Raw genomic sequence first — 14,676 nt, 5'->3', positions numbered from 1 at the left:
TTTCTACCCAGCCCATTGAAACAGGGTTTTACAATAACAGAAGCAGAACAACTTCTTTTCTTCCCTTGGAAGAAAACAGTAACCATGTTTTTGACACTTAGCAGTACAGTGCAATGTAAAACAGAAGAAATAAGAAACATCAAGGGCAGAGTTTTAACTCTAAGTATCAAAACACTGAATTGGGTTTTAGAAGCTACAAAGCACAGTTCAAACACAGAGTAATTTCTCCACAGAGATTATGCACACAACAAAGGCATTGTGTTCTGACACATTCCTCATGTAGGAATTCCAGAATTATCTTTGCCTCATGGCCATTCTGTAATCAAGCAGCTAAAAAGGAACAAATCTTCCTCATTACCTCCAGTACCCTCACAGCCCTATGGACACCCAGAATCACATCAGCCACTAAGATCAGTTGTTCTATGGTCACCCCCTTTTGCCTGTGGAGCCCTTACACCCAGACCAAGAGCCAGGAACTCAATTCATCCTTGAGGTGATCTGCAACACAACCCTGGATGGATCCAGAGCATAACCACTGGAATCATTTGTATTGTCACCAGCTTTCTCTTCCCAAGCACTTCACAGAAACCTAACACATCCATGGCACCAGCAAAAAGCCCCTGGGCTGATGCTGCCCAAAGATGGAGAAAATGAAGAGCACAGAAAGGCAAGTTGTTATAGTAAACAGCACCATGCTGTCTCCATGCTTATTATTCTGAACACTCTGCTGGTTTTCAGTCTCCCCACTGCTAGACCACACGTCTAGAGCAAAATTATGTTTTCTCCTCTGCTTGGGACAGAAATTATTCAGTAATGTTACGAAACTAGAAGACATCCTTATTAGGAATACTGGTGCACTATGAAACCCTGTATCATTGCTCCAGCAATGGTTAATGTCTCGTGCCCAAGGAAAGGAAAAAAAATTAATAAAACCTATCAGAAACAAGTATTTGATCTGACCAAAAAGCAATAAAAGGATCCCATTCTTTCTAATGCCTACAGGACCAAAATCCTGATTTGTTTATGCTTCCCATTATCTTTGCATTTATGACTGTAAATGTTACTAATGGCTATGCAATTACCCATCTCTTTTAAGCATTAACTTAGAGCTCTTTCAGACTTCTACCTCCAGCTCTGTGCTTGGAGGCTCCATCAGCTGGAGCTATTTCCCCTGGGCTCTCAGGCAACTGTGCACCCTTCTCTCTTCCAGTAATACATGTCTCAGTGTTCTGCCCTTTTATTTATTTTGTGACTTTTCAGAATTGCTTTGCTGTTGTATCCTCCTCTGGGAATATATTTACATGAAAGGAACATTATGAACCACTTAGTATAAAGACTTAAAAGAAGTGAAATGACAAACACATGTACAAACATAGTTATTCCAAATCAAGCTAACTCAAAAACCTGCAGGGGAAAGAAAAATCATTCTCCCTTCATGCCTTCATCTGGCTTTACCTTACTTAAATTATCAAGTGTACACTTGTGTTAAGGTGTGAGAACAAGGAATAATATTCTCTATCCCCGTCTGCTGAGGATGACACTTGATGGGCCTGGCACTCACTAGAGTATCACTATGAAGGAGATGGGCAGAAAATAATGATGGGGAATAAAATGGAAATTAAAAATAAAACAACAAACAAACAGAGAAATAGAGCATGTTGGCTTTTCCTCTTTAAACACTGATTCCCTTAGCTGTGAGTGCGTGGTAGAAGTTACCATGTTCATACAGGCTAGCAGTGACTTACTAGAGTCATTTCTGGAAGAAGGAGAAACAGGGACAAGAGCTGTGTTTGGAGTGGTGGTTTCGTTTCTGGACTCACCCTTCTCTAGGCTGGCTCTATGCAGAGGTGCAGGAAGTTCAAACCTTTCTGTCTCAGAGTCAAACTATAGCTAGTCTTGCTCCAAAAGAAAGTACCCTAACAAAATGTTCAAGAAACGAAAGCTGACTCCAAACCCTGCAGCCGGGCAAAGGCAGTCTCAGCAATCACCAGGGGATTGTTCAGTCTCTATCAAGCAGCAGTGTGAGACAGCTTGAGCTGGATACTAAGATTTGGGGTGTTTTACTATTATAATACTGCAGAAGATGGAGACATGCCAAAATAATGCCTAAAGAGTGTTTTTAGAGAAGCTTAAGTTGCCACAAGGTTGGAGAAAAAGTTTCTTTTACAAAGTAAAATCTAGCTAAAGGATAGAAAACAAAGGGTAAGGCTGACTTGGACCTTTCACTTACAAGAATCAGTTTTAGTCAACATAGTAATCAGAAAACTAGAGAAGGAAATCCTCTGTGACATTTCCAGATTCATGATTGTACTAAACCCTTGCTCAGGCAGCCAACATTTATGCTGAAAGTGAAGAAACCCAGAAAGAGCAGACAAACCAAAATGGTCAAACAGATGTTGGATAAACTTCAGAGCATATAAATAGAAGTTAATGCTTTTAGGGTAAAGTAAGCCAAACCACAGATGATGCCAAGTGCAGAACTGGAAGTGACATGTCAGAAAAAAAAAATTAAGAGTCATTATGTACAAGTGTCTGGTCTCACAAGTCTCTGGGCAGCAATTTAAGATAAAACAGTATCATGAGAAAGGGTACCAGCACAAGACAGAGGACATAATTTTGCTGCTTCATGTAATTTTGGTATTACCACACTGGAGTACAGGTCAGGGTCTGCTCTCTGCATCTCAGGAAGGGTGAAGTAAAGTTAAAGCAGGTATGGGGGAAACCAACCAAAATGATCAAGCAGCTGCCCTACCAGGAAAGCCCTGGAAAGCCCTAAAAATGCTGGGGATTTTGTGATAGAGAAGACAATGCTTCAAACAGGAACAGCTGAGATTTACAAAATAATTAAGGGAGTATCTAGGAAATTAGTTTAAAATAGAGTAAGTAATTTTTATACTTCTCTTACTTATTGTGACAGGAAGTTATGAAAGCACATAATATCAGCAGGCTCAAACCAGAGTGGATAAATTGGTACAAAAGAAGTGCATGGGTAGATCCAAAAAGAACAAGGCAGAGATGTAATCTCTAGCAGTCCCCAGTAAACCAGTGTGGGTACTGGCACATGTGGGAGTGATTCTGGGATACTGTGGGAGTGGCACAAGGGAAACCAACTGCAAGAAATGGCCAGAGTCTTGTGATCCCACAAAAAATATCTGATACTGCCAGAGTCAGAAACTGAGTGCTTGGGTAGAAGGATGATTGATTTGACCTGAAAGATGTTTCTTATGCTTTTAGACCATCAGAATTATGAAGAAAGACAGATAATTTTAAAAAAATTATAAAATCAATAAATCCCAAATTCTCAAGAAATTAACATCGAGCTGAAGTCCTCTCCCAAAGCAAATTTCCTAGCCTTTTGTTTCCCTCAACCATAAGAATAGTGGTTTCTCTCATACCCCCAGACCTAGAATGGTTTGGCAGAGCAGTAACTATTAGATTTAGTGCTTACACATGTGTGCAGATAATGAGATGGCATTTTACTCCAACCTGACAGCAGGCCAAGTGCTGGGTTAACATATGTCAGAGACATGGGAGACTGCAGAGCAACTGCAGAGCTAACCCCAGAAATAGTGAAATCCTCCAGACACCTGTTATAACAGACACCTGATAAACTGTTAGTTTTATTTCATCACCAAGTGAGTTTACAAGTTTCCTGGCATCATCTTCAAATCAATCTTTTTTTATGGCAATTTCCATTGATGCCCTTCCCCCCACTGCAAGAGACTCCTGCTATGTATGCATATATTTAAGTGAATTCCAATTTAGTAAGGAGCTTTCTCCCAGCTGTAAAAGGGAGACAGCCTGTGCTTTTCCAGAACAAGCCCTGGGATAAGCTCTTTCCCCCTCACCACTATTAAAAAACATTGTTCAGGCAGTGTTAAAGGAAGGGAAAAGGACTTCTCACTTGGAACTTATCAGTCTTGCTAGGAGTAAGAGGTCTGGTCTGAAATGTCAATTCATTAAAATCCCTACAGCTTGAGAGCTTTATCTTTCCGCAAAGCAGATGCCCTTCCTGCTCTCACCTGCTGTGGACTGGAAATGGAAAGCCTTGTCAGCCTGGCACCTGGAAGCAGTGAGGTCCTCATAGTGTCTGTCTGTCCACCCAGGTGTCCAACAGCTGCTCCTCAGCAAATGTTTAACCCTCTGGTCAGTTATGAGTATTTTTGGATAAAGGATAATGACCTCAGCTCTTGGCAGGTCTTAGCAGGTCTGTGAAAATAAACACCTACTAGTGGTAAAATATAAAAATTGGGATCTGGCCAAAAAGAAGTTGATAGCACCCCTAAGAAAACATGCTGGATGGACAAACAGCAGCCCTGGCTCTGGCTGATGGCTCTGCAGCAGCTCGGGAAGGCACCTGACAGGACCTCCAGGTGGAAGAGGGGTTTGCTGAGGACATGGCAAAATGGATTTTCAATGAGACGTGGCACAGATAGTCAGGAACTGAAGCTTCACTAGCCCCTCTGCTCACAGAATGAATTTGTTATTAGGACTGTGGTGATGTAAGTTTATAGAGGTCACTGTGACAGCAAAAATATATCATTTTTATCTTCAGTCTGCTTGATCTTCAGCATTTTTAATCCACAGTATCAGCCTGACTGATTCATTGTTACTTATAAACCACACTGACAAAGACTTCATTTTATCTCCATGCACGAATACCCTGTTCCTAAAATGTAGAAGATGTACATTGGCTATCTACATAAACAAGGGATTAGTTTCTCTTCTGATTTTATGACATTGTTTGTCTGTGCCCTCTTGAATATATATGACCAACTGAGCCTCTATTTCAGCCATTTTATAATGCAATGAAATTGTATTGTGCTGGTTTTTCTGTTTTTCTTTTTTTACTGCAAATATGGTATTTAATCCCTACAAATATAAATCTAGTCTTCCAGCACTCCTATTCATATCCCATTTATTCTTTATTATGGTCCGCTGTATTAACTTCCTTATAATATGTAGCATTGTTTTTCCTAGTCCTGACTGTAAGTGGGCCCACTGATCTACCATTGCCACTCTTTCAACCATGGCCTGGATTTTTGCTCTTACTTTCAAATGTAAAGAAACACATTCTGACCTCATTCTGACAATGACCTAAGAAAATGTATTCAAATAATATATGCCAAAGATGTAAAGTTTGGCTGCTGAATCCTGTAGACTTCAGGACTCAGGGATTTCTCTGGGCTCACTGGTGCAGCCCAACTGTGGGCACACAGGGACTCTCCATCCCAGTCTGTTGGACACAGCTCCTGTCCTTGTGTGCGGGTTTGTCCAACAGAAAAGATGAGCATTTGTCCCAGAGAGGCACCAAGGAAACTGCAGAGATTACCCAGCAGACCACTGCCTTCAGCCACACTCACATAAACACAAACAACCCTCACCCTCCTCCCTTCCAGCTGATGAGGACTGAAATCCTCTATGAAAACATGTGTCCTCACTTTTGAGATTCATGAGTGCAGTCACATTCACAGTTCCTTGAATATCAGCTCAGCTTGCCTGGGCTCCCCAGCCTAGACCAAGTGGGTCTCCTCCTACTCTCCAGACAGTTCAGCTTGAAGTTTGCTAGCAATAAAATGTGTGGACCACACATTCATCTCACAAGCCTCTCCACAGTCATGGATTCCTTGAATTTAGCACAGCTTCTCTGTCCACTCAGGCCCAGATCCTGTGTCCTTTTATTCAGCATGACCTCAGATCTTGAATCCTCCCAGGTTCAGGCTTCCTCCTGCTCATCAATTAGTCCAGCTTAAAATTTTCATACAATTACATGTACATGTCCATACAGGATTAAATTAACTAGGGGAAAAAAAATATTTTTTTTTTTCATTTACATGTGCTAATATTTAAACCTCTCCCACATAAATATACACCTTGGTCCCTTCAATTGCTGACAATTTGACCTACCCACTGACCCTCCAATTGGGACAACCCTGATGTCTAGAGGAAAATAATTCCATCCCAGATGATGAGTGTTCTCTTTTAGGATGATAGAATCATTTCACATGGAATAGATCTTTAAGATCATCTAGTCTAACCATTAACTCAGCCCTGCCAAGTCCCTTACTTAATCATGTCCCTAAGTGCCACATTTACACGTTTTTTCAACGCCTCCCGGTTTGGTGACTCCACTCCCTGTACAGCCTGTTCCAGTGCTTAAGCTTTCTCTGTGGAAAAATGTTTGCTAGTATTCAGTCCAAACATCCCCTGCTGCAACTTGAGGCCACACCTCCTGCCCTGTCACCTGTTACGGAAAGGGGAAAGGGGAAGAGACAGAGCCTCACCTGGCTACAGTATCTGTTTAGGGAGTTCTAGAGCTTGGTAAAATCTGCCCCGACCTTATCCTGCTGGCATATTGGCCTTGCTAGTTGCTGTCACCAAGAACTGTGGGTTCCTTCTCCTGTTCACTTAAGCCTTGCAGCACTCACACACGGGATACAAAGTTTTGCCCAGTCCCCAAGCACCCACGGAGCCGACAGGAGGCTCATTCCCCCTTCCCACTGCTTAGGAAGCCCAGGATGCCCCGCACTGCCCCAGTGCCATCCCTAATGGCCCATCAGCCGGGGGCTGAAGGGGTCTGGTCTGTCTCCTTGTTTCCCTTACCCCCTGCTGATAAGTTTGTGTATCTGCGTGCTTATTCCATCCCTTTCATTGTTCTGTGCTGCTACTCCTGAACCCAAAAAGTTAGAGCCGGGGAACTTAAAGAGGCCGGCGCTTCCCCATTCCACACAGCCTCCAATACACACTCTGCAAGCTCTTGGTGCCCGAGGTCGCCTGAGGGGGAGAGGGATCCGTGAGTTGAGGAGTTCATAACTAAAGAAAAGCGCCTGAAGAAACGCCAGGCATCCTAGCAGGACACAGGGCTAGAGCATCTCTCTCTCTTTTTTTTTTCTCTTTTTTTTTTTTTTTTTTTATTAATATAAAGCATGAATTTCACTCTAATTGGTATTTCTATGGTTTTACAACCCGAAATACGGAAGTTGATTCAGAAGTTGCAAACAAAAATTTATTGTGTGGCTACTGTGGGCAGCACAAGCATAGGTAGGCAAGCAAGTGTTGGATTCTGCCTGAGGAGTTGATTGAGTAAGATGTCATCCAGGAAGGTCGGCAACACAAAAAGGCACATCACTCCTGCAAGCAAACTTCAGGGAACATGTTTCCCTGCTCTCCTTCTCAGTCCTGTCAAAGTTATGAGCAAATACAATACCATTCCCAAAGGTAATCATGCTGCAGCTTCAAATCACTCCTTTCTCATTGCCCAGGAATCCAGGTAGGACCTGGCTTTCCTGCAAAAGTAGCCACATCAATCACGTTTAATAAAATTGTACAGCAGCTTGGAATTGTGAGTCAGCTGCAGCAGCTGCTTGACATGTATTTCCGCAATGTTCGAGTGATGATCCAGAATGACAAATTAGACTCCTTATCCTGAAAACCTGTGCTGCTGGTGTTACTAAACTAATCCTAAAGACTACCCTACTGAACTTTCTCTCCTCTGACCAAAAGTAACGTGGAAACAACTGAGACTTTGATAAACACTAAGGGGAAAGCTTTCCAGAAAATTTTCCAGAATAATAAGAACAGTGAAGCAACTTGATCAGTCTCCTTCATAAAATCGGTTTTTTTCAAAGCAAGTCAGGCAAAACATGTCCCAGGAATGGCACGGTGAAGCTGGACATAAGGGAGGGTTCAGGGGTTAAGGCGTGGAGATCAGCTTGGTAAGGTTTATTGAACATACCCTGAAAAACGCTTCTCTAAGCACCTCATCTCCTCTACAAACGAAAAGCCTTTTCTTCTCCACAAAGCCCCGCGATTGTATTCTTAGCAAATAGCACTGAATTTGCACTCCAGTAGACAGAAGGGGGGTGATTGATGGGCTTAAACGATCATTAGAAGCGGATCTTCAGCTCCTCAAGTTCCCCGTCACAGCTTAGCCCAGGGGGTCCGATTAAAACGGCTTCAGTCATTTGGCTTCGGCACAGGTATCAGGCACGGCTGTGGCCCGGGACAGAGCAGCCACCTTCGCAGTGCCACTCAGGAAATCCTCCCTGACACCACTGGAATCTCTTACTGCCGTCCTCACAGCTACAACTGCAGAGAAATCCCCCACAAATACATCTGAGGCTTTTTGGGTCGCCACATCTAAACTCTTGCAGCCAGTGACCAAAGCAAGGATGATGCTCTCACCCCAGAAATTAGGATGAAGAGCAAAGAAATTCATTCACTTCAGTTCCCATGGGCAGGCTTCAGACCTGAGAGCAGCTCCTCCAGAGCCCCCGATGCAACCTACTACAAATAAACAAGTTTTTTATACTAATGTCAGGTGTAATGAGTACGTATTCTGTGGTCCTCTTCTCACCTAACACATTCCCTACCTTTTCCATTTGTATACCTGGGTCTAGCACAAGGCATTTGGGAATTACTAAAGCTCTATGCCTTGATGAAGACAAGCAAAAGGTAAGCAGCTTAAACAGCTAATACTCTTGTATGACTAATCTATTCCACCATTGCTACATGAAAATGTACAAAAATTCTTTATACTGTTTGATTTTGCATCATTTTCCTATCTATACAGGAGGAGATTAAACTCAGAGAAATATAAAAGATGGCACAGAAAGACAAAGTACTGTGCATAGATTATATTATACTATACTATTATACTTTCTGTCCATTAGGTAAAATAAATATGGAAGAAAAGCAGGAGGAACAATATATTGCAACTTCAAAAAATTTAATCATTAAGTGAATAAGGGGAAAATAATTCTTCTGCTCAGTTTCCCATCCTTCTCTTCCCTTTTCCCTCTCTCTCCCATTAAAAAAAATCTAGAAATCTAGAAATTTGAATTGCATCAGAATCTATTTTTGTCTGTTAAGCTAATAAATCACCATTTTCCTCAAAAAACATTGATGATTTAAGTGACAGTTTATTTTAAAAATAGATCAAGCATTTGGTCATGCAAGTGCTGTATTTTATCCCTAATGGAAATAATTACACTTAAATGCATGAAGAAGCAAGGAGGAAATAAAATAGCCATCTATCTTATTCAGAGGTCTACCCAGAGTCTTTACCAGAAAACATAAGGTTTTACACTGTGGTGCTGTAAAAGCTGAAAACAAATGTTCTATTCACTGTTGTCCTGTTGTCCTTGACCATTAACAAAGGGACAAGCTTTAGGATTTATGGTAGTAGCAGGTACTGCAGTGACAATCCGTATGGTTCTCTATCTTCACATTGTCCTTAAGGGTAATCTTAAAAAGAGAAAACACACACATAAAACAAACAATTAGGATCAGCTAAGCAGTAAAAACAGTATTGTCAAGTAAAATATCTCTGAAAACTTCTTCTTAACTAAAAATACACAGGCCCTTTGGGGTACATGTATTAGAATGACCTGAACATCAACCTATGAAGCTGCATCATCACTGTTTTTGGAACTGTAATGTGAAAGTTTTCAGTAGTGACATGCACAGTGACACAATATGCTACTCTTTAACTTGGACATTCCTTAAAGTGCCTCATTTTCCAAAAGGGTCTAGTCACCAATCTATGGAAAATCAGAAAGTGTCCTTAAAATACATCACATGGGAATTACAAAAACAAAGGCAACAAACACAAGAGTCACCTTTATACTTAATCTCAACCAAATTCTAGCTGCTGCCTCAGGGCACGTATAGCATTGTCAGTGTAGAATAAGATTTATGTTCTCTTCAGGTGAAAAGCCAGGATTGGTTCAGCGGAGTTTAAAGTCAGGTGTCTGGCTCTCATCACAACCAGTGGAGACCCAGTGCTCTCCTCAGCTGCACCCACTGAGCTGTCCATCGTCATTTGAGGGGTCAGAGGGGATCTCACCAAGCCTCCAGCTGTCACTCTAGAAACACTTTCATGGGTTCTGTGTCTGCCAGCCATACCCATATGACTTCAGTACTCTAAGGTATTTCAAATGCACCGAGTCTGTGAGTGGGTAACTGAGCTGAACCTCTAGCCTGATTCAGGTCACCACAGGATAGACACCTTGGCTTGTTTCAACTAGCTCACCATTTATTACATAAAATGTAAGGTTTCTTCACTTGAAGCAGAAACACTCCCAAAATAATCAGAGTTAGAAGAAATTTTAAAAGATCCTTCCAGGTGAATGTTAAATGCTCACAGTACTTGCACACATTTACAGTTCCCTCTTGGTTATACTATGAAAAAGTAAAACACCATCTCAATTAATCTAACGAGCACAGATGGCTTTGGTCCCTCATTCCCATACATGTAATTGATAGTATTGACCAGGCACCTTCCCAGAGAACTCCTTTCTATGCAGGAAAGACACAAGGCAATTGACTTATTAAAATCACATAGACACTGTGTAGCATTTAAGGGGAGGGTGCACATCCAGGAGAGCTGAAAATACTGGGACAAGTCCACCACCAGAGCTGCAGGTGTCATGAGACAAAGCAGTTTCACAGAATTCAGTGGCACTGCACCAATTTCCTCATCCCAGCTGAACTTCAGACACATTACTGGTTGATGATTTAATTTCTTCTTTATATAAAAGAAAGAACCAAGGCATAAAGGACATAAATGCCAAGGATTCTTCAAACTGCTCTCCAGCGTCCTCCAGCAAAACCATATTCTTTACTATTCAGTGCTTCACCTTAATATTGCATTCTAAAAGAAGCTAAAGCAGACCTCATTCTCACCCTCACCTTGGTAAAAGCCTTTGCTACACAGCATGTTGCTTCTGATGTAATGTTCTTTGGAACAAGCATGGTCTTCTTGGACCTCATTGGAGTGGGATAGGCACGGGAGAAACAGCACCCAGTGCACTGGTAAATGGGTGCTCCTGGCTTGGAAAAGAATCTGTTCTCCCCTAGCTTGCACTCTGGACAACCTGCCATAAAAATATAAGGAAGAGAATTTTACTTGGTTTCCAGATGTATTTTCATTTTCAAAAAGAAAGGGAAAGTGCAGGCCATAAGAGGAAGCACAAGCCACGTTTTGTTGCTTGATGTCTGCAGAACAGAAAAGCACAACACCAAAGCTCTCCTCTTCAGGTTTTTTCAACTCTGCAACATGCACCAGCTGTAAAACTAGGCTGTGGCTTTCTAGGTAAACCACAAGCATGGTCTACTGGATCTTTTCTGGTTTTCTTTTCAATTTAGCTGATACTTGTGAAGGTTTGTTTCTGTCTACAGCACTAGCTATCCCCAGAAAACTTCCTACTAGCTGTTGAGATTTAAAAGCACCAGCAGGATTTGTAGTGCTTCTTAAAAATTGCCCAGTTTTAGTCAAGATTTTGTTATAGAGCACTTTTTAAATGTTCAGTGGTACCAAGATTTTTGTACATCACATTTTTTTATATTTTATTTAAGGCTAAATAAAAAACCCTGCAACCTCCAAAGTACCCTTAAAATCTAATATATGTCTTTCATAGAATGCTACACCACCAGCATCCCATATTCTGGGATCTACGTAAGAAAAATATTCTGCATATTATGAGGAAAAGCTGTGGTTCTGCTGTTCCTAATGTTACATTGTAATTTAGTTCACAGGAGTACAAGAAGCCAAACATTTCTATTCAATAGTGTTTCAAGGATTAAGTTTACCCATATCAACTTGAGGACATGGTCATCTAGGACATCATTGACCTGGAGAAATTAAATTTAAGGAAGAAATAGGAAGCATGCTCATAGTGAAATTATCTTGATTTATTATACCCTCATTGTCAATAAATGCAACTGAATAATAAAACTTATGACCACATTTATAAAATGTGAAAATTTAATTAATACTCTTTATAATTGTTCTATTTCTGAATGCTGAAAGCAGCTTACCCTGCATGAGAAACTCTCCATCTGGGAAAGTATGAAGAAGATGTAGAAATACAGACAAAATGGTCAATGTCACAGCTGCATACTTCCCATAGCAATCCATGATCTGTCTAGAAATACAAATACACACGTTTTTGAAGGCTGAGACCAAAGGCAGCATGAAAAGAACACGGCTCCTGCCTGACAGGGGTTACTAAACTGTAAAGAAACAAAGTTTATGAGCAAAACTGATATGCAGTGCTTTCCAGTGCAATGAATGAAGGCAGTGGAAACAAGCATCTTCCTAATAAGATAGAAAAAAAAAAAAAGAGAGGGAAGAGAATGATCTGGTGCCGAGCTAAGCAGAACGGCTAAGAGGCTGACGTGGCAGTCACCAGGCGTCAAGGCTGGGTGCTGGGTACAAATAACTTCACCTCCTCCCTCCCACCTGCCCAGTGAGTCAGTTCATGCTGGCAGAAAACAGAGGATAAAGGAATTAAAAGCAGCCAATAACAATCAGGAGGAGAAAACATTGGCAATAGCTTTGGAACACTAGAAATAAGCATTTAGAAGAGATATCCAAAAGTTCAGTGTATGCATGTAGGTTTGCATACAGGCTCCGTGAAACCTGTGGTTTTCCTTCTCCACTTGGACTTTTCCTGAAAGCTTTGGAAGCATTGAACATGGCTGTCATGTTCCTGAGGAGCAGCTGCCAGCCCTCTGTGACCTGTTCCTTCAACAAGAGTCAGCTGTGTCTGCAGGAGAAAGGCAGTCCTTCACACTGTTTAGATCCACAACCTCTTATTGTCCTGCCAAACATTTTGGGAACTGAATTGTACACAACAGCATCTATGGAGCCAGCAGAGTGGATTGGCTGGACCTCTCCCTCCAGAAGATAAAGCACTTTTTATAAGGTTGTTTTCTGTATATCCTCTTTCCAATCCCTTAGAGGGGTGTGACTGCTGGCATACTTGCTTGCACCGGAACACAATTCCACAGTTTAAGGTTAAGCCCTGCTCCATCCAAGGGAACATTCTCCAGAGTGCAAAAAGTCAGCTGGAGGGCCTCGTGCACCAGCAGGAGGACTTTTTAGACTTTTAGACTTTTCTAAATGATTTGTTGCTACACCATCCTGAGCCTTTTGATAGCCTAAATGCTTCAATAGCTCCAATAAAAGAAGCCAGCCACAGGAATAACACTACACAGATTATCCTGTTTTTCATGTTTTTTGCTGAAGGCACTGTGGCATCCTTCACCCTAATTTTTCCAAGAAGATATAATGCTACAATTTGGTACATTGTAATGGCTCAAGGGAATCCCAGAGGGAAGGTGTTTTACATTATATTAACCAAAAGGGGAATTGAAATTGCAGTTTTGCACTTCCTCTATTGAGTCAGATTTTCAGGCTCATACCAAAACCACCAAAGAGACGCGAAAATAAACCACAGATGTGATCTTCTCTACTTTTCCAGAGGAATAGCTGTTGTGTCTGATGGTCTTACTTGAATTTTCTGACTGTGCCCCTGCTGTTAAACCAGTTAATGTTCTCCCCACTCATTGCATCTCACTGACAAATCCAAGGAAGCTTCTACTTTGTTCTATTAAATATTATTTTTCTTGAGCTACTGGAACAATACATAATGCCTGAATTTCAGGAGCTCTTTAGAAAAATGGCAATTTTAAATCTTTCCCAACAGATTAATTCTCACTTCATTATTTACAAGATCTTGTCTTTTTCTGTTAAAGACTCTAAAAGATGCTCTAATACCACAGGTTGTGTAGTGTTTGATATTTGACATCAGTTGCCACCATTGAGCAGGAGAAAAACACAAAGTAACTAATGAAGAAGTTTGGGACCCAATCCAAAATCAAAAATTATCAATGTTTAGCTGCAATCTAATTCTAGAGCCTCATTTTCTCTTACTTACAAAGTAAGCTTAACTCTAAGCATTGATGTTTTAGTCCCAAAGTAACTTTTAAGTTAATGTTCAAAGCAAAAATTTTGACAGAATGGTAGGAGGAGGAAACTTCTGGAAAAGAAGGGAAAGAGAATGTCAAAACATGTGCAATTATTCCTCTGTAACAGTAATAAAAAAATAAAAATATATTACCTCCCTTGTTCAACAAGAATAAATGAGAGAAACTGCAGGATGGTGTTTGAAGATGAGCTGTCCTCAACGCTTGGTGGTAAGTTGCCAAAACTGATGTATGAAAAAGTTGCACCTTTCTTTTATACCAGTAACAGCTAGATCATATTCCTCGCCCACATCTAAGCCATTGGATCAACTGTACAATTTCTCTAATGACTGAACATCACTTTATGTAATTACCAGCCCACCATGCTGATCTTATCTTCAACCTGACTTTCATAAGGATTATCTTTTTCTTATATAATGAAAAAAAGGTCAGATTGAGAGCACAAAGTCAGTGCCGTATGAGTTTCTGGGGGAACAGAAACACTGAACATCCATTTTTTTGCTACAGTTTTCAAGGAACAGAAGCTCATTTTCAAAAAAGAACAAATTAATGTTTTCTAACACTTCTTTTTAAACTGGGGAATATTACTAAAAATAGATTATAAAACACTACTATAGAAATGTCATTGTTTTAGCAGAGAACAAAAAATAGTGGAACAGTGATTGATACAAACATTTAGAAGAAATGTTAGTTTGTAAATTCCCCATTTGAATTTAATGCCCAGAAAATTAATGCACGGATAAACATAAAAATGTAGAAGGAACACCTTTGTAAAGGTAAGATTTCTTGCAGGATCTTACCTTGTTTTTAGAATAAAGTTAATGCAATGGAGGGACTTCTGAAAACTGCATCAGAGTGCAGGTTAGAGACTTGTAAGTCCTCAATTTCAAGTGTCAGAGTCTG

General features: G+C 40.8%; 1 protein-coding gene across 1 annotated transcript; it reads right to left on the bottom strand.

The window, feature by feature from the left end:
* Positions 1 to 8,901: 8,901 nt before the first annotated feature.
* On the bottom strand, positions 8,902 to 14,065 carry CGA (glycoprotein hormones, alpha polypeptide). Its single transcript, XM_005485963.3, has 4 exons — positions 13,908 to 14,065; positions 11,821 to 11,927; positions 10,693 to 10,877; positions 8,902 to 9,246 (listed from the first exon to the last, which is right to left on the bottom strand). Exons 2-4 carry the CDS (start codon positions 11,918 to 11,920, stop codon positions 9,169 to 9,171), a joined length of 363 nt encoding a protein of 120 aa, XP_005486020.1. The 5' UTR covers positions 11,921 to 11,927; positions 13,908 to 14,065; the 3' UTR covers positions 8,902 to 9,168.
* Between the last annotated feature and the right edge of the window lie 611 nt (positions 14,066 to 14,676).

The sequence above is a fragment of the Zonotrichia albicollis genome, chromosome 3 (genome assembly GCF_047830755.1).
Source record: "Zonotrichia albicollis isolate bZonAlb1 chromosome 3, bZonAlb1.hap1, whole genome shotgun sequence".
In the NCBI taxonomy this organism is placed as follows: domain Eukaryota; kingdom Metazoa; phylum Chordata; class Aves; order Passeriformes; family Passerellidae; genus Zonotrichia; species Zonotrichia albicollis.
This window is presented reverse-complemented; position numbering and strand designations above follow the sequence as displayed.